Source organism: Archocentrus centrarchus, chromosome 24 (genome assembly GCF_007364275.1).
Source record: "Archocentrus centrarchus isolate MPI-CPG fArcCen1 chromosome 24, fArcCen1, whole genome shotgun sequence".
NCBI lineage: Eukaryota > Metazoa > Chordata > Actinopteri > Cichliformes > Cichlidae > Archocentrus > Archocentrus centrarchus.
The window spans coordinates 21,896,610-21,923,036 of NC_044369.1; the positions used below are offsets into that span (position 1 = coordinate 21,896,610).

The 26,427-nt window shown below is 41.9% G+C and overlaps 1 protein-coding gene across 1 annotated transcript in view; it reads right to left on the minus strand.

Annotated features, from left to right (window-relative positions):
* Nucleotides 1–6,550: 6,550 nt before the first annotated feature.
* Nucleotides 6,551–26,427, minus strand: part of LOC115774767 (bromo adjacent homology domain-containing 1 protein) — a 32,300-nt gene continuing 12,423 nt past the window's right edge. Inside the window, exons 2-7 of the mRNA XM_030722170.1 lie at nucleotides 10,362–12,161; nucleotides 9,299–9,657; nucleotides 8,781–8,940; nucleotides 8,544–8,623; nucleotides 7,092–7,183; nucleotides 6,551–6,788 (exon numbers count right to left, since the gene is read on the minus strand). Coding sequence (XP_030578030.1) covers nucleotides 6,599–6,788; nucleotides 7,092–7,183; nucleotides 8,544–8,623; nucleotides 8,781–8,940; nucleotides 9,299–9,657; nucleotides 10,362–12,141 — 2,661 coding nt within the window. The 5' untranslated portion in view covers nucleotides 12,142–12,161 and the 3' untranslated portion in view covers nucleotides 6,551–6,598. The remainder of the gene's footprint in view (nucleotides 6,789–7,091; nucleotides 7,184–8,543; nucleotides 8,624–8,780; nucleotides 8,941–9,298; nucleotides 9,658–10,361; nucleotides 12,162–26,427) is intronic.

The following is a 26,427-nucleotide window of genomic DNA, read 5'->3' on the forward strand; positions in this document are numbered from 1 at the left end:
TGGCAGAGAGTGATGTCACTCATAAGACAGATTAAGGACCTGGTAAGCCATCTGAAGCTCAAGGGAGGACAAGACTGTGACAGTAGGAGTCTCTTTCTCTTTGTGCAGACAGGAGCCAAGGAGGCCTCAGTTGAGGAAAACACTTTTACGTTAAATGAAGCTTCCTGGAAGATAAATGGCAAAACTCTTGGCAAACATCCACCTACTGCTTTAAGGAGGAGGAGAAGATGAGTAACAATTACTGACCTGTATGCAGAGGATAAACACTCTCCCAACAACAATAAAAAAAAAAGAAAGAAAAGAAAACAAACAGCAGGGTGGGACTGTGCAATTTGCTGTTGCACGCAAAGTTGCAGACACGCACACAATTACACTCCCCAAAACAGCTTACATCAGGATACCATCCGGTGTGGCCGGCCCTGGTGTACTGTAAGGATGATGAGATTCAGAGATTAGGGAGCAGAACTTGATTAATTACAGTCATCAGGAGGACAATAAGCCGGATGTGGTAATTAGACCAACAGAGAAAGAAACAGGAGCAGATGAAAAGCTAGTTAGGCAATTGTGTCCCCTCCGTATAAGCTGGCTTTTTGTCTATTTTGCATTTGCTGGATTGATTCTTTCTCCAGCAGATGCTTCCATTTGCTGATCTGTCAAAGCAGCTTTCTGGTTTCATAAAGGACAACCTCCAGTCTCCAGAATGTTTTTTTTTTCTTTATATTTAGTTACCTAATGTCTCACAAAAGCACAACTCAAAAGAAGGATCAAATTAAGTGTTTTTTTATGATTGTTTTTCTCTTTTGTACCCCATTTAAATGAAAATCATTAGATGATTTGACTGAAGCATTGTTTAGCAAAGCTAGTGATCAAACATGTTGTAGGACATGTATGTTAACATTAATGTATATATATTTTTTAAAAAGCTATTTTCTGTTACTTCCATTTCCCTTTTTTTCCTTCAGTCACAGATTTATTTGCCTTCTCACCAGTCAAACTTTACTGGGTTGTCCACTCATTGGAAGATTAACACACACCTGAATGCTCCACAGCAGCGAATTGCCAAAAACCTCTGCAGAGGCGGCCACATTTACTGTTGATCAGTAAATGCATTTGCATTGTTTGTACTTTTGAGCAAAAAGAAAAAAAAAAATCACCCTAATTGTGTTTTTTTTTGTTTGTAATCTCCGTATATTGACGTCCATTCATTTATTCCACCCTCAGCTGCTTTCCGCAGCTCCCTTATTCTCCACAGCAGATACTTCTGCATATTTGATTTGGCTGATTTTAAAGCTGCATCTTTTTCCTGACGTAAAGCCAAAGGGATCGGCATCTCCTCCAGAAGCTGAACCAGGGTTCTTTCACTCATTTGGTGAATGTGCAAACCACCACATTATGGAGCCACACTGTTCATTTCTTCCACCCACGGCGATTTTTTTAAATACACTCTCTTGGTTCCATTATCATGCAGTAGTCTTGAGAGGCCTCTCAGGTCAAAGTGTGCTGTTAAGTTTTGTCACGATGACACACTAATCATCTCATACTCTGGCTGCTGTTATCCCTGTGTAACAGACACCAAGGCCCTGCAGTGTGGTGTGTACGTGTGCTCCTCGCCCTGAGGCCTGAGCAGGGATGAAGGCCAAAGGCAGATAATGACTCTGCTGTCAGAGGACACGTAGAGAGAGAGAAAAAGGAGACGTCAGAAAGTGGCAGAAGGTTGAAACCTTTCGCCTGCTGTTTTCAAACTAACAGATGACCGTGTACTGACCGAGTGCCCTGATTACCACCTAAATGTGGAGGTCAGAGCAGGATTTGACCCCGAGTGACCTGCACAGTGTCTCACCACTGACCTCCTGTGGACATTGTTCAGCACTACGGCTCATCGGTGGACAAAACTTCAACTTGATATTGATCACACACAGTGAAAACATTTGCTCTGTAAAGTCCTCTGAGGTTTGCACACAGACAGAATTAGATGGCCTTGAAGACGGAAATGCAATCCCTTGATGGTAGGCGTCTAACCTGAATAAACTTTAAAGATGACCTCTAAGCTGACTGCAATTAAGCAGCCTTACGATGCCACCTCTTTTGGCTCGTCAGTATAAAATAGTTCTGAAATAAACACAAACACACACAGTTTTCACAAAGGACTTAAAATTTATAAATATTCTCTCAATCGAACATTAAATCAATTGGGATGTTATATAACTCTTCAGAAAAAAAAAAATCCAAGAGAATTTTCAGAGAGCAAGACAAAGTGACAATAATCTGATACACACATTGCTTCTCTACTCCAAAAATATCTAGACCTTTTACTATAATCCCCTCCCCTCAAATATATCAAAATATACGCCAACAATAAGCATCAATACAGACCACACAGAAAGCAGAATCTCAGCGGTTGCTCGGGTACTTTTTGTTTTCGTGAACACACTTCCTGTGCGGCACCAGTAAAGGTTACTCAGTGTTTGACCCCTGCCACTCCGGATGCCACGCAGAAACTTCCATCTAAGGGTGCCGGCCCTGTCTTGTTGTCATGGTAAAGAAGGATGTGACTGTGCCCGTGCAGTGATTGGAGGAAAATTCACTTGAGTAAAAAAAACAACACACAATCTGGGCCGTGCTTTCTGCCAGGCCGACCAGCACTTTGGAGGATAACACATGGCAGCCTCCTTACTGAGCTTTCTTGATCTCCTTTTCCAGGAAGTTCCTGCATCTCTCTCAGTGGCAAAAAAAAACAAAACCCCAAAACAAGCAAACAAAAAAACAAAAATAAACAACACACAGATACAGGAGCAGGAAAAGCTGCTGAACCAATTTAGGATGTGGCCTTGTGACTTTTCCCACATGCGCATCTGATTCCTGCCCTCTAGGGGCCAAGCATGTAATGCACATCTGGGAGAAAAGCAACAGTGGACAGCTGATATTGTTGGAGGGAAAAACTTAATTTGATCTACTCATTAATTATAATAAATCCCTGATTTTCATCTGAGCCCATTAGAAACCCTTGTAATTTACTTAAGTAACTGTGTGAAAATTATTAGTGTTAGCAGATGCTAAGATCTACTTTTTTAAAATTTAAATTTCATTAAAAACTATCCCCTCAATACATCAGCGCAGCAAACAAAACTGAGAAAACACACCCGCTTTTTTAAGTGTTTATAGCTCAAAACAACAACAACAAACAAAAAAATAGAAAAAAAAAATCTTGTAAGAAACACTCACACCACTGCATTCTCCCAAACGGCATGAGACCAGGAAGTTGCCTCTTCCCTTTAAGTCTCGGGTCAGATCGGACTTTTTGAGGATGTACGAGTGGAATCTGATACAAACATGAGTCTGTGTTTTATGTGAGCGCTTCCTCTCCTGTCTGCTGCGGTGAACGCCCCCATTCAAACCAAAATATGACTTAAAAAAAAAAATAAAAAATCACAAACACACAAAAAAAACCCCAAAATAAGTAACATTTACATCGTTACAAATGAACAGAAATTATTTCTATCCTGGAGCACAAAGAAACAGGATACAGTTAATCATTTAGACACAGTATTTCCAAATAAGTTAAATTGAAATCTTAATATATTTTATTGTTTTACTAGATTTAAATATTTTTTTTTTCTTACTTTAAATATAATTATTACAGATCTTGCAAAAATACTACACTGTGCATTGGCTGTCTGCTTGTTTAAAGAGTGCCCGGTGCTTCCTGGATTCAGATATGTACACTTCATTGGAAGTTGCCTGGATGGGAGATTTTCACCGCCTATTATCTCCAACCTCAGGTCATACGATGGCATCAGGTCCCTTCATTTTGCTTCCATTTGGCCAAAAATTTTCAATTAACGCCGTCGTTATTTTAAAACTCACCTGAAATAAACTGAAAAATAATGCACATCTTCTCGATCAGTTAAGTTCCTTTTCCAAAAATATTAAGTCTAAAAATATACTGCATATGCCATCTTAGGAAACTGACATAATAAAATATTCTTAATAAGGAGAAATTGTGAAGTAGGAGAATATATCTCTATATATTACCTCTTTGAAGAATCCGGGGATTAATAGAAACAAAAACTCCCAATGATCAGGATTTGATTTTTGTCTCGGGTCACGATTCACTGCTGCTTAAATAGAGAAAAAGTTCAAGATGGCTTTAGTGTATTCAAACTTTTGAGGGCTTATCCAATGTTAAAGAGCGCTGGCTGGGTGGGGAGGGGGGGGGGGGGGGTGTTTGCTGTGTAGGAAAGCAGTCAGGTACTCTTTATGCTGTAAAAGTTACACACATGCACGCTCCGACATGACTTGTTTTCTGAACTGAAGTAAAAAAAACGCTCGCTCGCTCGCGAGGCTAAAAGGCAACAGAAGAGCGTGGTCAGAAACCCAGCGCAACTTAAAGTATCACACGCGCACACACACACCCCTCCCACAAAACCTCGATCCAAACGCCGTCCAGCACGGTGCTACTTTTGCCCGCACGGTGCGTCGGGCCTCCGTCCAGATGCCTCTTTGTACTCTAATCACATTGACAGTGTGGATACATACATGTATATATACTGTATATTTATATAGGTACGTTAGAGCTGACTGACAAATCAGATGGAATGACTCTAGTAATATTCCATGATTCAACATGTCGAGCATCAGGTAACATGACAAACACGCTGGCTGGCTGACTCCTCTACTGGTTAAGTAATAGAAATATACAGTTTGCGCTGACAAAAGCAGCCATGACATCCTCACTGTTTCCTTCTAAGGTACAAAAAAAAACAAAAAAACACAAATAAATGATACACAGTGAGCCCCACCCTCCCCATCCCACCCCACGAAGATATTAAGTAGCTGGAAGTTGAAGACATTTGTAGTAATTAAGGAATGGATTAGTGCAATATAACAAGGGAGTAAGGACAAGAAGTGCTGATGAAGAGAAAGAGTGAGGGTGGAGATGGGAGTTCTGGCTTGTGTGACATCCTTTGGTTTATCTTGGCATAGAGTGGATGGGGGGGGGGGGGGGGGGGGGGGGGGGGGGGGGGTTAGAAAGAAAACCTGGTGTGGAATTGGGATGTTTAGAAGAGATGTTTTCAGCTAGATCGAAATGCACCGGCGACCAGTGGAGAGCCGCAATGATTAGTTGGTTGACAGAAAAAAGAATCAGGAATTATTCCGATTGCGAGGTTACAAAAAAATGCCGAACGTGTCACATCCGAGCTTCACAAATGTGAAAATTTGATGCTTTTTCTTTGCAACCTTTCACTGCGAAAAATCACCAAAGACCCCCCCCCCCCCCCCCACACACACACACACACACACTTTTCAGACCGTTTACTGTCAAAACATCATTCGCACTTTGCACCTCCAAAGCGGTGCACTCGCCACGTGTCTCCACAGCTGTAAGCCAGCCACGCAGGCTGAACCAAAGCCAAGACTGCAGGTGCACCTGTTCTACCACTTCCTTGTTTAATGTGGTGAGACTAGCTGCCTGAAGCTCTCCCTGCAGGTCATAAGGCAAGTCACAGGAACAAGTAAAGATGAAAAAGTATATACAAAAAAAACCCCAACTGAAAACCTATAGCAGAGCCTCTTCTTCAAGTAGCCGAGATGATAGTTTGCTTCAACACCTAGCTGGGGCTTTTGGCATGTGTGTTTTTACACATTCAAATCTATTGTGAGACATTTTGATGTCCTGACACAAAGTTAAAAGAGCCCTGCTCTAGCGCAGAGTTCGATAGGGAAAGATCTGTCTCACAGATCTGTCTCAGGTGCAGTGTTTAATTTTGCGCAGATCACCACTGGAGATGAAACTCTTTCTGTCAGTGTCAGGAGGGGGAAGGAAGCTCCGCTTTCTCTAAAGCTGCTTGTTTGGTTTGATTGCCTGAAAGCCTCCTTAAAAAGCATCACACATGCCCACACTCATCCACTTATCCTCGCTGACGACGCTCGCTCTCCATTCTCTCTAACACGCACACGCAGACTCGCAAACCCCAAATCGGGAGAAATAAGACGACACTCTCCATTAGCCGCTCCTTCACTCTTGCTGCTTGAACACCGTTTACGCTGAGCAGGCAGCGCAGGCTTGTGTTCCCCGGCAGCACCTCGGTGCCGGACCATCCCTGAGCCATTGGCTTACAAATGGAACAAACATGATTGTTGTGCTAAGATGCTTCAGGGGAAACACAGTCCTGACAGCAGCCCAGCTCAGCCTGGTCTTCAGCAATCCTGGCAGGAAAGCAGTCAGGGGCTGAAACCTCAGAGTGTGGTGGAAGTTAGAAAAAAAAAAATGAATGCATGAATTATCACTCCTTTGCTCTTCCAAAACCAGAAAATTTTGGTGCTGTCTCAGATGGATTTAACTATCACATTCCAGCTAAAGGATCTGTGCTTCATATTGGGTCACAATTGATGCTTCCCTCATAAAAATAAAAAAAAACAGCCCCACCCATCATCCCCCTTTCCTCTGATCGTGAGGTACTCACTGGGAAAAAAAAAAAAAATAATAATAATAATAAAAATAGGGGTGTTGAGTCCCTCAGCCCCCTCTTCTTTGTGCAGGAGGGTGGAGGCTGCTTCATGATGATTAATCCAAAAGGTGCAATGGCCCCTCTACCCTCTACTGCAGATTCTTCAAGATGCGACCGTAACGAAAATCGTAGACGTGCCGGCAGAGATACACCAACTCAGGGTCGACGTCTGTGGGCACACAGCGGTGGGAAGGGGGGGCAAAGTCGGGGCGGCAGGGCACCATGCTGGCACTGCCAGGCGGGGCACCTTCAGCACGCCGCTTCACCAAGGCACAAAATCTAGAAAAGGAAAAAAAAAGGACAGGAAATCCATAAAAAAAAGGCAACACTGGAGTCTTTCAGTCTCCCTGCCTTTACTTAAAACACTCCCAACTTGAAACAGGATATTCACAAAAGTTGTCTAAGTTTTCACAGCCTTGTGTTCCTGGAAATTCATTAACAGTTGTAGCGCCGCCAGTGTGTGATTTTAAAAACAGGCTCCCACGTGTCGTCGAAGCCGAGGTGTTAATTTTGAACTCCGCACCTTGTGAAAAGACTTTCCGCTAACAACCACCGCCGAGACGCTCGCGTTCGTTAACTTACCTACAGTACTGGGCTAGCGGGAGAACATAGCATCTGTCTTCTATGCAGGCCACGCTGTTTTCATCCTGATGCCGAGAGGCGAAAATCTCATTCTGAAATCAACAGTGGGTGGAAAGAGTCACATCTCTGTTAAGTGTTTAAGTGTTTGCTATTGTGCTCAGAGAATCCTGGAGAAATGACACTTTTCTTCTGCGAGCACAGTGGGAACTATAATTGCTCGTGAGCAACAGGATTGTGCCTGTTTCTACCTTACACACAGCCAGAGACACACACACACACACACACACTCTGCTCTACTCGACACGTGCCGTTGTAAAAAAGAAGTGAAATTGTTTATCTTCCCTGTTCTTGGCTTGTGCAAGTCTGAGGTCAGAGAGATATCATCATTTTTGGCTTTGTGGTCAGACTGAAAAGCAAACCAGCTATCAACAGTTTCAGGACTGCTGAGAGAAAGATAATGATGCCTCCAGCAACAGTCAGAGTGTAAATATTTGAGCAGTGACAAGCCATTTTGTGCGCCTCCTCTCTGCGCATAATTTTCTTACACACATTGTATCAGGATACCTTATAAGATTTCTGTTACAGCACACCAAAAAAAATATGATACATATACCACTGATCAGAAAAACTTTCCATCCACATTCCATTTTTTTAAAACAAATTACAACCCTGTGATTTTCACACTTTTTCCCACTTTCATAAACTGAAAAAAAAAAAAGACCCCCCAAAAAATTGCAGGTTCCTCAACCCGGCCGGAGAACGAGAGCTGTAACTTATAATACGAAGCAGGATTTTTCTGATTAAGATGGCAGCTAATCAGCCAACCAAGACTTTGCAGTAAAAAAAGTGGCCATATGAGAAACAGTTCCTTTGTCAAAAACATCATAAAAGACATAAAATAATGTTTTTAAACAAAGTCATAAGATGAAATAAAGAATAAATTTCATGGCTTCAATGCTGTGCAAAAGTCTCGGACCTCCCTTCATTTCATTAGATTTTCCTCAGAGAGTTCAGCCTGTGTTGAAGAATAAAGGTGGTCACACCAAATATTGACTTTCAAGCTTGTTGCAATTTGTACAAACTCAGTTTTTGCCTTATGTGCTGTTTTTCCACGTATGTGTATTTGTGTATGTTTGAATAAATTGCTGCACCTATTTCCGATTTTCCTGGCAAAATATAAAGAAATGAATTGTGACTCAAGACTTTTGCACAATATTGTACATTGCATATTTTGACTTAATTTATTCATATTAGTCATATACAAACAATTATTTATTTCAGGTTGTTTTTTCCTTAGAAAGAACTGATTCTATAATCATGGAATCAATCAAATAAAACTTTTTAAAAAAAAATTTCCACGAATCTCGATTGGACATTTTTTTGCCTCATGTACACACAGATTTGTGCCGTTGCTGTTTGTCTGCACAACTGGAAAAAAAATCTCTGCCTCACCTCACAGTGTGCGCTGGGATCTCGACCTCCCTGTGTGTGCTCAGGTCGGTAGTACCAGAAAAGACTCATCATCAGCTCTCCTGAGGGATCACATTACACACACACACACACACACACACACACACACAAACGCACACAGGTAAACAATCTCGGCCATATGTTCCCTCGGCCATCCATCCATCCACGCGAATCACTGTATCTCTTCATAATCTCTCCACTTCTCCTGATCTTCTTTACCTGTTTTGGGGTCCTCCCACAGCGCTGATATCTTGGCAACATATGGGAGAGATTTCTTCCTGGGGCCTGATCGTAGCAGCACAGTGTCTCTGACGCGTATCACTTCACCGTCCCTCTCGACTCCTTCATAACATTGCCGCAGGGCTGTCTCATCCTCTCCCTGATACACACACACACACACACAAACACACACACACACACACACACACACACACACACACACACACACACACACACACACACACACACGCAAATACAATAAGAAAAGATATCATTCTCATTATAAAGACAAAAAGGAATCTGTCACACAAAGCTGTATGGTCAAAACACAATTATCTATTCCCTCAAGAGCCAATTTCTTTTGTCCCTCTGGAAGGCAGCTGAGTTGGCCCAAAGGTTTCCTCTTGCAGAGTATTTGGAACACAGGAGAAGACCCTCCTAGAGCTACAACCGGTCAAGAAGCTCTCTAATCTCTTGCTCATCTTCACCGTACAAAGATGTTCTCTTAAATAACCTACCGCAATGAAGACCTCCCTCTCTGTGGGCATCCCAACAGGCAGCCAGCCATTGGTGGCACGTCTGCGGCTGACTCTCTTTTGTTTGGTGCTGCTGAGGCTTGGCACGGGTGGCGGTTGCTTTGTCGGTAGCTCTGTGCGGCTCACAGACAGAGAGTCATTGGAGGGCTTGGTGCTCTGTGGGCATTCCTTGGCTAGCTTTAGCCTAGCCTGGGTCTGGTCTCTTCCAGACAGGTGGTTCAGTAGGTGGGGTTTAGCCTGGGTGGAAGTGGGCACGCTGGATAGAGGGCAGCTGGACATAGGCATGGTGGGGGGAACCAGAAGGGAAGGGGTGTGATCATCCTGAGGGGAGGGGTAACCCTCTGAAACGGAGAAGGGTGACAGTTAAGCTGAGCAAAGGAACTTCTGACAAAATAACAGATGAATAACAGCTGAACGTATATGCAATGAAAATTATTTTTCCCTAAATCCATGTGTCCTCCAGCTGCAGCCTCACTCGGTCTGTTAGAGACACTATCAATCAGTGGATAATATCAAGTTTCTTATTTTTAGCATGAGCTGCACAAAAATTAAATGGACAAACTGTATATTTTCTGCTTAAAATTAACCTGCTTCTTTTATCTTATTTATCAGTGCAGCTACATACACGACACATTTGTAACCAAAAGCATTACAATAAGCCTGAAGCTCCTCAGCCACATACATCTAATGCAGCTACCTCAAGCTGTAGGCAATTTAAAAGCTCATGCCAAGAAAAAAGCACAGCATAAAACAGAAACACTACACTTGCTTGGCCTCACAACTGGCTTGAGGCACATCATTTATCAACAAAGGACTCTTTAGATGTTTAAGTAACAGCTTGGTGTCTAACGTTTGAATAAAGGTTTCTTTTATAATACCAGCAAAGAAGGCTGAAAAACGGCTGAATCAAAGAAGTGTTGTCACAAAAGAGCTTGCCATCAGTGTGAGCAAATACTCTAGTGGCTCCAAAAAAGCCACTTGAGACAGTGATAATTAACATTTAGGAAATGAGACAAAATCTTGTGGCAGGTGTCAATCCACTCACCTGTTTTGATATTGTGCGTGCATCCAGTGCATCCTGTGCGAAAAGAGCAACCCCTGTTGGTGACAGGAGGCATTGCTCTGTAGGTATAGCCACTGATCCCACATGCCTCACCGTAACAGGGTGAAGCCACAGAGTTGCAGTAGGCAGGGTGGGCTAGCCCCGATGGATGTGACACCTGCTGTCCCAGCAGCTTGGAGCCACTCATTCGATTAGGGCACAAACTGGAGGGGGGCAAGTTCAGAGGTCGTGAGGTCATGGTGGCTGAAGTTGTTCCAGTGTGCGTAGGGTGGGCGATGTGGACGTAATAGCTTGAGAAGCAGTGGTCAGCGGTGCAGAGGCATGGGTGGGGGCTGAGGGTGAGGGCTGTATGTGGGAGGGAATGTGTCAGCGATGGGGAGGTTACTAGGCACTCGCGCTTCACAGGGGTCATAGCTGAGTTAAGTGGCTGATCGTCTGAGTCTCCATAGGTTTGCTGGCCTAGGAAGAAGGCCAAACCGTGACAGTAGTCCATTGAGCGCTCAGTGGGAAAGCAGTAGTATGGGCTCAGCTCAGTCTCCAGCTGCTCCTCCTTGACTTGCTTCAGTGGGTATGCTAGCATGCTGCGTGACTGGTAGCCTGGTTTGGTCAGTCGGTGGGTGCAGCCGCTCGTCTCCCACTCCACCTTTGGCTCAAAGCCTGCCTTCTTCTTGCAAGCCGTGCAGCCACTGTGCAGGGGAGGGATCTTTTTCCCCTTCTGCTTTTGTGTGCGTCCTCTGTGTTGAAGTTTGACCCTCGAGTGCGACTTTGGGTTCAGAACTGTGATGGGAGCCTTACAGTCTGATGTAGCAGTAGCCGTGGGTGCAGCCTTTACTCTCTGTTTACTGGTAGCAGAAGAACTGGTTAACTTCAGCAGGGCTGCAGCATTAAGTCCGGCCAACCGTCTGGGTGCAGGAGCGTCAAGGCATTCTTGACTCATCCCCAAACTCTCATCACCTCGGCTAACTTTGGCCTTCTTGGCCGGCTTAGAGCTTTGGCACACTTCAAGTTCGTGAAATGTGGAGCCTTTACTGCTGGTCCCTCGTGAAGCCTTCAGACCTCCATGGACACTACCTCTAACTTGATCTGTGTCCAGGGAAGGCCCTGCATTTATGGGTTCCTCCTGTCTCTTGGCCTGTTTGGCTGCTGACTGGGGATCAGTGGCTCTTTCTAGCAACAGGCTGTTCACCGCCTCAGCATTGAGAGAAGCCAGTCTACGTTTGCGTGGCTGAGGGACTCCCAACTTAATACTCTTCACATAACTTGAACTGCTTGATTTTAATTTGTTTTTTGGTAATGACTTTGCCTCTTTTCTTTCATTGCTTTTCCCTTTTTTGGATTTGGATTTGTGAGATAACCGTCTGTGACCATCCTTTCTTTTGCTTTCCTTAGACCTCTGCTTTTCACGAAGGTTTTCCTCCAATCGAGTCAGCAGGACATGGCAGCTGAGCCCTTCACTATCTGAATTCCCAGCCCTCCCTCGCAAAGGGTACATTTTCCTATCCCGTTTCTTGACGTGCCTCCGATTTAGCTTTCTTTTCTGATCTGATCTTTCTGCCCTTTCCCTCTTGTCATTCATCCTCTTGGCCATGTCTTTGTCTTTTCTGGTGACCTCACTTATCTTCTTTGTCCTGCCAAATCGGAGTGTGCGCTCAGGCCAGGCGCTACACATAGCACCACCATCTGGCCAAAGACAGCTGTTGTCCCACCACTCTGAACTACTTTGGCTTTGCCCGAGGGAACCCTTCTGAGTTGCGTGAGTCATCACATGCTTCTCAGTGTGGCCTAGAGAGAAGAGACAAGTGGTCAAAACTCTCCCTTTTGTACTAATTTTATATGCAACAGATCTCAACCAGGGTTATTATAGTTAACGAAAACGAACGAAATAACGAAAACTGAAATTGAAAAAACATTGTCGTTAACTGAAATAAATAAAAACTATAATTAAAAGGAAAAAACGATAACTAATTAAAACTGAATTGTGAGTTTACAAAACTAACTAAAACTAACTGAAATAATCGATAAACTTACTTTCATTTACTTGTTTTTTTGGGGGGTTTTTTAAGCCTTGTGGATTGATATGAAATCATTGTTTCCGCTCTCCGAGTTTAAGCTGGGAGCGCCACAGGACAACTGTGTGAGTGCACATGTGCGTGCGCTCACCGCGCTGGTCCGCAAAGTAATGGCTGCGGTCTGCCGAGTCCCGTATGGAGGTTCTTTGAGTACAAACACCTGCACACGACCACAAGGTAATTAACACACACAATCCAGCTACACAAGCATAAATGCGGACATGAGGTCGGCAACTTCTGTAGGTTGTGTACAGAGGCCGCAAAGACCCTGCAGGTTTAATTAGCGAGCATCTAACCAAGCTAGCTCCAAAACAGAAGCAGCTTCAGGTGGTGAGAACATCAGGATGCAGCTGGATTTGAGCTTTGACTCCTTCAAAGAGTTTGTTTTTGTTTAACACCACATGTAGGCGTTATTAATCTGCTGCACTGATGCTGAAGTTTATTGTGGAGTTTATTGTAGAATTTATTGAGTTTGGGAGTTCATGTTTTTCTTTGTTTCTCCCTGATTATGCTCATGTGTGTCCTTAATATTACACACATTTAGCATGTCTTGTGAACAGTTGGTTGTTGACTATATTTCTTTAAACTGTATCTTTTGTCAAGTTTTCATTACACAATAGTCACTTTTGCGCCTTGAATCTTGCACCTGATTAGGTATGAAAATACTAAAACTAATACTGAAACTAACTGAAACTAACTAAAACTAAGCATGAAACCAAAAATAAAAACTAATAAAAACGAGCAAAACCACTCTGAAAACTAATTAAAACTAACTGAATTAGAGAAAAAAAAGTAAAAACTAACTAAAACTAAACTATAATGTAAAATCCAAAACTATTAAAACCCTGATCTCAACCAAACTCTAGCCTTACCTCACTCAGGCTGAGTGCTGGAGTCTGGTTGTATTTTAGCCACTTTATAAACTACTATATGTAAAATGAAGTCTTATATAGTACTGTGCAAAAGTCTTGAGACACCCCTGATTTCTTCATATTATACAAGAAAAATTAGAAATAGGTGAACCAATTTATTGAAATGTGCAAACACACTAAAATACAGTATATAAGCCGCAAACAGAGTTTGTACAGTTCTAACAAGCTTGAAAGTCAATATTTGGTGTGACTACTTTTTTTTCTTCACAGCCTGAACTCATTGAGGTAGCTTCCTTGTCATTTCTTTAAGCCATCTTCAGGGATAGTTCTCTGGGCTTCTTGAAGGACATTCAAAGCTCTTCTTTGGATGTTTCTGCCTTTTGTTCTCTTCTCTGTCAGGTTGATCCCACACTGCTTCAATAATGTTGAGGTCCGAGCTCTGGGGAGGCCAATCCATGACTGATAGCGTTCCACGGTGTGTTTTTCTATCCACATATGCTTTTATAGCATTGGCAGTTTAAGATCATTGTCATGCTGGAAAACGAAGCTGCTGTCAATCATACACTTTCCAGATGGTACTGCACGGTGGAATAAAATGGTTCTGTTTTCATAATTTTATAAATTTTGACAAGATCCCCAACACCACTGGCTAAACTGCAGCCCCAAACCATGACAGAGGCTCCACCGTGCTTTGTAGATGGATGTAGAAACTTGGTGTTGCACCTCTCTCCTGACCCCCTCTGTACATACAGATGATGATTTGAACCAAAAAGTTCAAATTTGGATTCATCACTCTATCAGACCCGTTGCCACTGATTTTCAGTCCACTTCTTGTGTAATGTGGCATCACCTCAACCCTTTTTCCTGCTTCGCTTCCTTAAGAATGGCTTCTTGACAGCCACCCTTCCACTGAGACTATTTCTGATGAGGCTTCAGTGAACAGCAGATGGATCAGCTGAAGGAGCAGATGCATCTCTCAGGTCATGTGTCAGGTCTTTGCTGGATTTTTTTTTTTTTTTCCTTTTTCTTAAGGGCGTGACTTTCAGATACTGTTCATCTGCTGTAGACAGTTTTTGGCACTTTTTATTTTGTCCTCCACTTGTCCAGTTTCCTCAACTTCTTTAAGGACACACCGCCCACTGTGCCGAGATATGCCACGTTTTCAGCTAATAGCTCTTTGGGAATCACCTTGTTGGTGCAAAAATGCTATTTTATGCCTGTCAAACTGTGTTATCACTGGCATTTTTCATAGATTCAGCTACTGGAAACAAATGATGTGTTTTTGCGACAGGCTGCTAGTAACAGTAAGTGCCAAAAATACAAATTAAAATTGGTTCTTTGCCAAGTTGTCTGTTACATGTAGACGCAACACTGGTTCATTATTTGAGTTAGGCGCCTTTCAGGTACTGGACTGAAAATGAGTGATGAAGCAGTCAATGACCAAAGAAAAACTTTGAAAGACCTTCAGAAAGCCTGATAACTATTGCTCAAGGCTCTTTGGAAGCAAAAAAACAGAGAAATGAAGGGTGTCGCAAGACCTTTGCACAGTACTCTACATGCACTTTTACCTTACAGCCTAAGATGTAAGCATCTTAGGCTTGTCCATTTGGGTATACAAAGTGGTGGATGCTAACCTAACCCTATCTTTATCCCAACCATAAAGTGGCTGCTAGTGACATGGTGAAGCGGTAACTCAAATCTAATAAAGACCTTCCTATGAACAGTAGTTCAAATCATTCGATCACATTGACTGGTCAGAACAAGATTGGAACAGGCGATGGTGTGTGTGTGTGTGTGTGTGTGTATTAGGGACAGCACTGAGACAAAAGATTTTTTCAAATGTTTTCAACAGTTATAACTTAACATGAGACAAAGATAGAAGGGATATTTTGCAGCAGTGAGGCACAAAGTTTAAAAAAAAAAGAAAAAAAAAAGCAGATGCAAATGAGCCACACACACAACAAAGATACTGACTATTTTACATAAGCCCTCAGCTAAGATTTAAATCCAACGTCTGATTCGACACATAAAGAAACTTAATGATGAATAAATTCAGCTGAATGGTTTTGTAATCAGATCATATGGTGAGCTGCAGCTATTGTATGCATGTTTGAGATTTTCCCGTTATGATGGGTTTGTGTCGCACTGGAGAAACTGATGCACTGTGTCATTCATTCACTGTGCTCATTGCCTTATCGCCACATGTACACACAGCAGGCAAGTAACAGCTTGTTAAGGCCAATTGTTTAGTCTGCGATGTTTAGTCTGACAGGAAAAAGTGAAAAGAAAAAAAAATCTGCGTGTGACCACAATAAGCGTAAGTGAGGGGAAAAATAAGACAGCGTGACACTTTTAACCATTTTAAACTGAATGGTTTCCCATTACTTTTCTAAGCGCTCATGTTACGTAAAGAAAGAGCATCTTTGCATCTGCAGTACAATACAATACAATCTGTTATGATTCCCAAAGCCCACCATGAAATCGTTTAACAATTAAACCTAATTAGCAACAGCCAGAAAGCGTTTGCACAAATGCTCCCTGTGCTCCGTGTGAAACCGTAACATAAACAAGCAAAGAATGATTCGTACACTGTGTGTGTTTGTGTTTTAAAATAATACCCATATAGAGATCATTACTTCTTCTTTTTAGTGGTAAAAATGGACGTTCATGTACTGCCTAATGAGACTGGTTAAACTTTTAAAGACTAATATCTCCACTTAATAACCCTGCAGACACATTCTGCACCACGAGGAATAGAAAGCTCGCTGCTGCAAGATACAATTAGAAGTTCTCCATCACTCAACATTCCTTTTTGTTAATCAAATAAAGTTTTTTTTTTTCCCCCAACCCACAAGAGCCTCTTGTCCTACACCATACTTTCCATAATTAGTTATAATCGGATAATGAAATACTCCCCCTTAAAGACAACTGATATGCATATTTACAGTTACTGCTTGTCTCTCTATTCTCCTCGTGTTAAACAGTGCAAAGATGCTGGCTTTAAAGTTTAAACATTTCCCTAAATGAGCTTTAGATCAGAATGATGCTATCAGTTATCCCCGGTCTTATCAGAGTTAAGCTTTTTAATGTTTTCCCAGTTCATTCAGCGTGGAGCTGAACAGGCCGGGGCATCTGTTCAGACTAGTATGCCTGCGCAATGCAGCGAGAGGCCTGATGGTTGATGCAGATTTCTCTGCAGTGTGAGAACGTTCAAGGCCAGAGACTTCATCCCAATAGACGACTCATTAACAGTAGAAGCCTGACAAGATTCTTCTAACATGTTGGATTTTGTCGGCCACAGTCTGACTGGGCTTGTGCAGCTTGAAGGCGATCCAATGCTGCAGTGTGCAAGAGATCCTGGCAGTAGCCAATACGATTTTAGCTCCAGGGGTAATGAAAACTGAAGACAACTTTCTGACTCAGTGATTCACATGAAATTAGAGCAGTTTTAACACTCCTCACAAAGAGTTTTTATGCCTTAAAAAAAAAAAAAAGAAGCTTAGGGAGGGAGGGCAGATAATGAATGATAAGCTCAGATATGGCTCGTGTTTGCATGTCTTCTCAGCCTTTGCAATGCCACAGGTTGCTTTACTTCAGGCTGAGCCTATCAGTCTAACGGTGTGACGTTGCTGGCTGAGCTAGAAATTAAATACCTGAATGACATACTTCAAACCTCACATTTAGACCTGCCTTTGCTTAATATATGAACTGCATCTGCGATTAAAAACAAGTCAACTGTTGCCTCTAAACCTGTTAGAATGATCTAAGTTTTCTCATCAATCAGAGTCCGTATTTGAATTTAAAGCACCAAATCAGAAGGTTGAAAGCAAATTGGTCCCAGTTTAGAACATTTATGTTGGAGTCTACAATTTTCCATCAGGAGTGGGGCCACTGCTGAGAGGTGTAGGTGTGGAAACACTGCAAGGAATAACCTGCTTCATATTATCTTGTGCAGCAGCCTTCTGGCAGAACGGCAATTTGGTTCTTTAAACACAGTTAGGTCCGGTGATCCGCAGGAAGCAATTTCACATCTACTGGAAGATCAATGACCCGGCGCTCCATCTCTAATTGGTTAGAAAACAGATCACAAGATCCGCTCCGCAATTACAGAGAATACACCAGGATTTTTTTTTTTTCAATGATGAGACATGCATGATTTCTCAAGACTTTGAGCAAACAGCACCAAGACGCAGAATTGAAATCGAGTTAGCAAGCGTACCCATGTGCTGGCCTCCAACGTCAACTACTATTAACAAACACAAAGCTGACAAAAAGCTCAATTCAATTCGGATGCCCCAAGGTTAAATCATCATATTTTACCCCCAGTGTGAACATAAACAATTAATAAATGCCTGATAAAACACCACAGTACAATTACTAACAGATACAAGTGTCGGTTAGTATCTTTGTATAAGCTCCTGTGATAAATATAACTGGTGCATAAACAGTCAATAAATGTTTGAAGACAAACAACAGTATAAGATCATTAATAAATAACTATTATAGGATATTTATATGGTGGCTTAGTGCTGCTTCACAGTTTGTTATAAAGTATTCATGAGCATGTTGAGGCGATTTCTGAGGACTCTGATTGGCTGGGAGGTGTAGATGAACTTTTAGCAACCAAACCATATTTTTGTTTTACATCTGCTGCTACATACAGATTATTAAAAAAAATCAACATAGGACTTAAATAACGATTGCAGCTGTGAAGCTGGTAGTTTGACTCTGAGGGCCTGAGCTCTGTGTGTGTGTGTGTGTGTGGGGGGGGGGGGGGGGGGGGGGCAGAGGAACTGCAAGCAAAGCTGCAAAGACAACACAGCAATGCTGAGAGTCTAAGAGTGAGGAAGTGAGAGAGACATCTCTCCTGTGATGGGTTTTGTGTGTGTGTGTGGGGGGGGGGGGGGGGGGGGGGGGGGCAGTCTGTATAAGTGTAAAAGAGACAGCAGAAAGAAGCACTGCTGTTCTGTTCTTCAGACTGACAGCAATCTATGAAAATCTCTTTATGAAAATCTTAAAAACTTGTCAGGATTATAACAACTGGTCCAGCCTTACAAACCCCATCCTGTTTGGCTAGATGTTGCCAAGCAACTCAGACAGGAATTCAGCGGCACCGGGAGTAACAGAAAATCCAAATTAGCTGTACGTGTAAATTAAAGACTAATATTTTTAATTTGATTGCATGGCATTTTAGTGGTAAGTGGCAATGGTAAAAAGCCAGATAACACCCTTCAAGTGGACAGTTGAGTGTAACTCTCCAGTACCATGTAGTAAGCATTGCGTGGTACAAGAGGTGGGCAATTAATTTTCCCAAAGGGCCACACGAGAAGCTGGGACTGCTGTGGAGGGCCGCACCAATAAGCTGCTCTCAGTTCTGCTCAATATTAATCTTATGTCTTTAAAGGCTTATTGGTGTGACCCTCCACAGCAGTTCCAGTTTCTCATGGTGAGAGAAAGTTACTGGTGTGTGTAGAGGAAATCTCATCTGCCATTTTACAAAAAAGTAAAAGAAAAAAGCAAACCCCAGGTGACCCTACACTTAACTATTCTGCAATATCTTGAAAAAAATAAAATCAAATAAAAATCTGGGTGTTTTCTGGCTCAGAAAGGATGTGACTGATCCTTATGCACTAAAGGCAATAAGTCTGTATCACAGATCTACGCATGCCCTGTTATTTTTGACCATTTGAGAACTAAATATGTCCACTGTTAAAACTGTTCAAAAGTAATTTTAGGATTTTTTTTTCTTTAGCTCTAGCAAAAACTTCTTTAGGGGATGTCATCAATTTCTTCTGGAAAAACACAACAGGTGAAATACAGAGCTAAAAAATGCTAAATAATCAGGCCTTTCAGAACTGCTGGGGATAAACTTTAACACTAATTTTCTGCAGCACAATTAATGAAAGAACGGGACTCCCTTCTCTCCCAGCCAAACACACTAACTTTTGGATAGATTAAAAATGACACTTCTTTTTAAACTCCCCCCCCCCCCCTCTGTCTCTCGTTACTGTGAAAAAAATTCAAATTCTTGCCTCGTCAAATAACACTAATATAAGAAGGAGGAATCACTTTTTGGTTCAACAGCTTATATGAAAATAAGGCCAAAAATGCTTCAATTTAAAAGGGTCACAAGTCCAAAAAAAAAAAAAGGAAAAAAAAAAAAAGGAAAGACAGGAAACGTTGCATTACAGCCACCAAATAAGGCAACACCAGACAGGACACACCTTGCAGATTACTCGATTACCACAGTTGTGCAGAGCAGGGTCATAAAGGGCTCATCAGCCTGCATCAAAACCTGTAATTACACCTCATTGCCTCCTCTTTTTTTTTTTTTTTTTAATGCTCTTGCCTTCAACTTTTAGGCAGAGCCACACAAAACCCCACAGAGCACCCATCAAAAATAAATAACCAGCTGGGTAAGGTGGCTCATTTGGGATCAGACTGAGAGCTTCTTATTTTACATCTTCCAGGTCACGGCCGGTGGTGACGGCCAGGCTCAACACGAGGCGCTGACATGTTCGTTTTTTGTTTTTTGTTTCAAGAAGAGATAAAAAAGAGAGACTGGGAGAATTGGAAACATTGCGTTACTGTTTTGGCTTTCTTCCGAGACAGCCGGAGCTTGAACACCATTGGCAGGGGATGTCGAGGGCGGTTTGCTAGACGTGCACGCCTGGATGCACACATTTATACTAAGTGCGTGAATATATATATATATATATATATATATATATATATATATATATATATATATACGGTGGCCGAGGGATACAGTATGATGGGATACAGTACAGCTTGACGTAGCTGCCCATCTGAAGTAGCCAGCCCAGGCTCTAAATACGGGTTGAGGAAGGGGAGGAGGGGGTGCTACCAGAACACACACACACACACACACAAAGCAAAATAAAGGGCAGCCACCCCTCCTGATCACATTTTCTGACCGGATTCCTTATTAGCGACGCGGTGGCTGTTCTGATCCCGGTCCTAGCTGAGAGCTGGGAGGTTATGGCACGTAGCTGCAGCCCCGTTCTGGTGCACGAAGCGTAAAGAATATATATATATTTTTTTCTTTATTTTATTTTATTTTATTTTAAAGGGTTCTGCGCTCCCTCTGTGGACGGCTGGGCAGTCGGAACAACTTCAAACATTCACGGCCACATAGCAACCAAAAAAATCGAGGTGGTAACTTACGGCTCGCCGCCACGCTTCCTCCAGCCAGCCGGGAACCGTCGAACAAATCTGCGGGGAGGGAAGGACAGACGGACGGACGGACGGATGGTCGGGGAAGAGCGAGTGGGGGTGGGGGGGTGAGACGGACTGGTGCGATGGCAGAGCTCCGTAACTGGGAGAGCTGGGGAGGAGTGGGGAAGAGAGAGCACGGTCGGCGGCGCTGCCTGCGAGATGTGTGTGCTCTTCCTGGTTGGGTTTCCACCGATTCGCAGAAACTTAATCTGAACCAGTTCCCATACGGACCAGCCTCGCTCGACACCCCCCCTCCCCAAACCTTCTCCTCCGATGACGGACAAATAGTTGTTTATTGTGGAAGGAGAGCCAGGGGGCGAAACTAAATAACTGCAGTACGCGAGGTAACTTGGTCCCATTACATAAAGCACACGGCGCTACATCATCGCCGATGGATGTTAGGCTACTGCCCCCCACCACGACGACGGGCAGCCTCACCCTGTCATTTGTCGTGACCAAAACCCGAGCAGCCTACCACCAGACTGTCAAAGCACGTCCGGAGAAATTCTCGTGAAGGGTGAACAAGGACATGAGGATGTGTCAACAGTGTCCCATGTGGAGATATGAGGCTTTAATGTTCCCCAAGGGCATTAAACACATCTAAAACTTACTTTAAGTCCTAAGTTTGGGGGAACTTTTTTTTTTAAGCAGCAGGCTTAAAGGGTTCAAAGCTAAACTCTATTTTATCTACACATTGTTGCGTCCTTAAATCAAACTGATGCCGGACCTTCATTTTTAATTTAATTCTCCAAAAAAAGAGCTGGGACCAGAGAAACCAATCACGCTGCAGCATGCAACATCCACCAGCTGTTTTCCCCATCCACCTTCTCAACAACTTTTCCAGCTTGTTTTCTGTTAAGTCTTATTGCAGCTACTTTTCTGCGTGGTTATCAAATTTGGCTTCCAGTAAGGATTCATCTTTAGATCAAGCACATCTCATTTTGCAGCCTTTTGTGAAACTCGCATGTTGTCTTTACATGCGATGGCACAAGGGTTGAAATAATCTAAAAGTGGAACACCTGACCACTCTGCATCTGCTGCACCAATATAACCAAGTGAAGCTGTTTAGTCACCATAGTAGACGGAAGCTACTTTGTTAGATCAGATTTTACAAGCTGAGGATCAGCACATGATTACACATTAGCTGGAGCTTTTTAAGAAGGTGCAGCAGCAAGTTTTGACATTAAAGAGAAAGCCGAGGGCACCAGCAGCATAGATCCTATAAAAGCATCCTGCTACAGGTGCACGCCATATGATGGACAAGTTCTGTGTGTTGCTTATAACCACCCAATGTTATACTGCAAAATTATCTATAGAACCACTGCCTCCTTTTCTTTTTTTTACCCTCTCAAAAAACATGCCAATGTTTTATATATATATATATATATATATATATATATATATATATATATATATATATATATATATATATATTTTTTTTTTTTTTTTTTTTTAAATAATGAGTCTTAATTTCTCTACTTGTTTAAAGTGTGTTTGAACACAGCAAAAACATCTGCTGGGGTGTTGTTACCCTTCACTCAGGCTCCAGAAGGGTTTTAAAATGCTTTCTTTTTTTTTCTTTTTTTGGGGGGGGGGGGGGGGGGGGGGGGGGTCAAGTGTTATGCAATCTCAAAGAATCAGAACCTGACATAAAAGCAACCAAACACCAGACTTTTTTAATGGCAAGAAATGGTACTGAAAGCCTGAGAGAGCTGAATTATCCACATACGGCAAGAGTTCAATACCAAGTTATTATATCAATTCAAAACCTTCTAAAGCGCGCCTGTTACAGGCCAGGCTTTCCATGCTGTGGAAAAGCAACTCAAGTGGCTGTCACATTGTGATTGTGCAACATCAAATAATCAATACCTCAACTTTTTAGAGAAGCTTATCTAATCAGTCATATTGTTGCTTTAAAAACAAATCACGTATCATTTGTCGAGAAAACAATTTGCATTTTCTAAAAGCCATCTGTGGAGAGTGAAGATTTGATTTGGAAATATCACTCAGACAAAGACATAAAACCTAAGACGGTTGGTATCGATTGGTTCGCTGGAGAAAAGATGATGGTCATCCACTGAGACTCTACTGAATTCCCAACACTTTTTGTTTAAAAGTAAGTAAAATAAGTAAGTAAAGGTTATTTTTATGGTGCTCTTTCAGTCCAGCAACAGTAACAAAGTGCTTTGCAGGGGTAAATCGATTAAAAACAAAGCAGAAAAAGTTAGTTATTGGCCTCCTTTTGGAAAATGGAGGGTGTGGTCACCTTAAGCTTACTAAAATTAATTTTACATTTTAATAGGGCAGTTTTTTCAGCAAAAAAATAAACAGAAACCTGCAGCTCCTTTGCTGCATAATCATATCCACAGGGACTGGAGGACTGGATGGATTCAACACCCAAGGCCGGCATTCTGCAAGGAGAGCGTATGTGTTCTAGCTGGGTACCAGCTGATTGTATCGTTTTTATAGCAATGAATCAATTGTATCCTTCCTTTCAAATGAGAACGCACCACGGAGAATTTGACTACTAGTAAGAGCAGTTAATAATATTAGCTGGATATTTCTTTAAGGAACTGTGGGAGAGCAGAACAGAGCTGAAAAGAAAGTCAGTGCTGGGCATCCAACAGGTGGTTAGACACACTTAGAATATTAAAATCACATTCATACAAACCGAGTTGGAAAAACCTCTCAAATCAGGCTCCCAACTCATTTGACTGAATCAGAAATCTGTGTGTGAGGCAGACTGCCCCACACACACTGACACTTGTACCCATTATTAGTTCAAATACAGCAGATTACTCCAAATATTTGACCCTGAATGAATGGACAAAAGAACCATCGGATGCTGCTTTAATCACGATGGCAATGCTTCTCCAGATTAAACCTTAGAACAGTTATTAGTTTTTATGGATAAAATCAAGCAAGAGTTCAAAGATGAAAAAGCTGAATAGAAAGACTTCGTGAAGTGTCACTTCAAAGTCAGACTTTAATAGTTTGCTCTCTCTCTCCCGTTCCTTCTAACATATTTTCTACCAGTCAGAGTGGCTTATGAACACACGGTAAGCTGCACTACCAGCAGCTGTTACAAATGTAGCTGAAATTGTAAGTAGACGCACGCTTTTGTCAAAACACTTGACAAAAAAACAAAACAAAAAAATACTATTTTAAAACCATCAAATTTAATGTTTAATTGTGCACAATGCTTCACCTTCAGTTACCCTTTACAGCGAAGCGCAGAAACCAAATGATGATTCAGTAAACAGAATCAAAAGAGCTTGTTTGAGTCACTTTCACTGTGGTTTGTTTCATTGTATTGGTGAGCTTCAAACACAGAGATGGAGACCAATTATTGAGCCAACCCAGCAAAACTACTGCATCTTTTTTTACTTAGACTGGAAGCACAGTGGGTGGTGATTTTTTTTTTTTTTTTTGTGGTCAGACACATGAGGAAACCTAACCTCAGCCCCTATGTTCCCGCATGAGCGCACACAAACCACTCAGCTTGTTCAGTAATTAAAATTTCAAACAGATAGCAGGCGTAAAACTGTCAGAGTGACTGGACACAGAGGGAGGCGGGGCACTGAAAATGAATTCAACCATTAGGGCGGGGCTTCCATCGTAAAAAAAAAAAGAAAAAAAAAAAAAAAGGGTTAATTATTAAAAAAAGCACAAGCCATAAAAGGGTGGTGCCACACATACTTACACATGCAATAATGTGCATTAATGGGGCAGAAAACAGTTCAGCAGATATGATTAATTTAACATAGCGTATAGGTAAAGGGTTCCTTCAGGACAATGACAGCAAATGAGCATAAACAAGCCTCTCCCAATGAAACCAAGCAACCATGACAGTAATTTGGCTTCTCATCGGAAGGCGCTCCTGTATGTAACTACTCAGATGGCAGCCAATATAAACACATACGGGCACACAAAATATTTGACTGTCACACTCAAATGAAATTCAATTTACAGCCATTAAAACAAGTCTGGATCCAAAGACCTTATATGTGGAGATTTTTCAGAGACTTCACATGGATTTGAAACTGTCTGTCTGTCTGGTATCGCGCTTTACACTTTGTTAGCTGGATTTATAGCATCAATCAGTAGAAGGTGCAATTCAGTACTCAGTTAGAAATGAGCCAGAACACACCTCACTCCATAAGCAGTAGTTGCAAAGTAAAAGTACTTAGATCCTGTGGCTATTATCACATAGGATATTTCTAGATTGATAAACTGTTGCCTAAACGCTTGAGGTGGATTTCCCCTGTTGTGGCTGGTCGAGGTGGAGCCAATTTTTTGCTGTTGTGTACACAGCTGGGTGTTTTAAACAATCGCCTCCTTTAAAGGGTTATAAGTGAAACAAATTTGATTTTTTTTCTCCCCCTAACCTCTGTTTATGTCTGACATGTTCAATCATTTTTCCTCTCTGGCCTCAAACATTCATTTAAATGAAACCACCTGAGAGGTCTTCTTGTTCTTAGTTATCTGAAACCTTTCATAGAATGCCAGCTTTTGTGTTAAAAATTATAAGATTATTATTATTATTATTTTTTTTTTACATAAACCCTTTTGAATTGTTTAAAACTGTATGTAGTTATTTTCTATCACTGTATAATATAGTTAACTAGACTGATGTAAAGATCTGTGGAGTCGTGCATTTTATTGTGAAATCCGTGCCACCTCTATGCATGCACACACACACACACACACACACACACACACACACACACACACACACACACACACACACAGAAAACACACACACACACACACACACACACACACACACCGCATTATGTGGCTATCAACAAATGTCAGAGGGTAATCACAACATGCATATGATCATCGATAACCATACTGAGTGATTAATTTGTTCTATTTTAGTTGAAGCACTAGTACAATGGCACCATTAGAAGCCATAGAGGATATATGCTTTAGCTCAAAATTAAGAAATAAATCATCGCAGTGGCTTTATAGTAAGTGCTTAACACATTCGCCTAACATGCAAAAGATCCCAGGTTGTGTCAGGAAGGTCATCTGTGGTGAAAATCTGAATAAGGGAGCAGCTGAAAGGCATTTTTAAAGAAATGATTCGTGCCCCATCGTGTGGTCTGTGACCGGCCTGCTGCTGCTGCTGGTTATGAAGCACACACAGACCTCTGTACAAGGGGTTAATCCTGAGGCTCACCCTTAATCTAATCCAGGTTTGGGAAACTTTAACAGGGACCGCTGCTTACAGGTGTTCGCAGGGTTCTGGGTTTATTAAATACCTGCAGCTCCACAGCAGCAGGATCAATATGAGCGTCGACAAAGTGTGAGTTTCGAGTGCGTTTACACATGTGGGACAACAGGGGAGACTGCACTGTAATTATTAATTATTGCATAGCAGTAATAACAGTCCGTTATTTACATCACGACGCACAGCTGAGCTTTCACACTGAGTCACAGTTTCAGAGTTGACCGGCCTCCGATCCTGAACTCATCACAGCTGTCTGAACATTTTTATTCTACATGTAAAGTCTGGTCATTTTAGTGTAAAGAAACAAAAAAAAAAAAACTTTTTTTGTCAAGTTTATTAGAATTTTAAAAAAATTTTTATGCTTAAATTCAGTCTCATTACTGTGAGCCTTTCTATCTGATATCACGTGTCAACAGGTAGCCTAGGAACAATGACATTTTTAATGAGATAAATCACCATTACACATGGACAGATTTCTGAAAACAATAATGAACGAGGCTTGAGACAGCTCTGTGTTGAACAGCGCAGAAAAATAAAATGATGCCCGAAATACAATAAAGGATTAGAACAACTGATTGATGATGCACAGTGCTGGAATAAAAATCAATAGAAACAAGCACACATGGCTT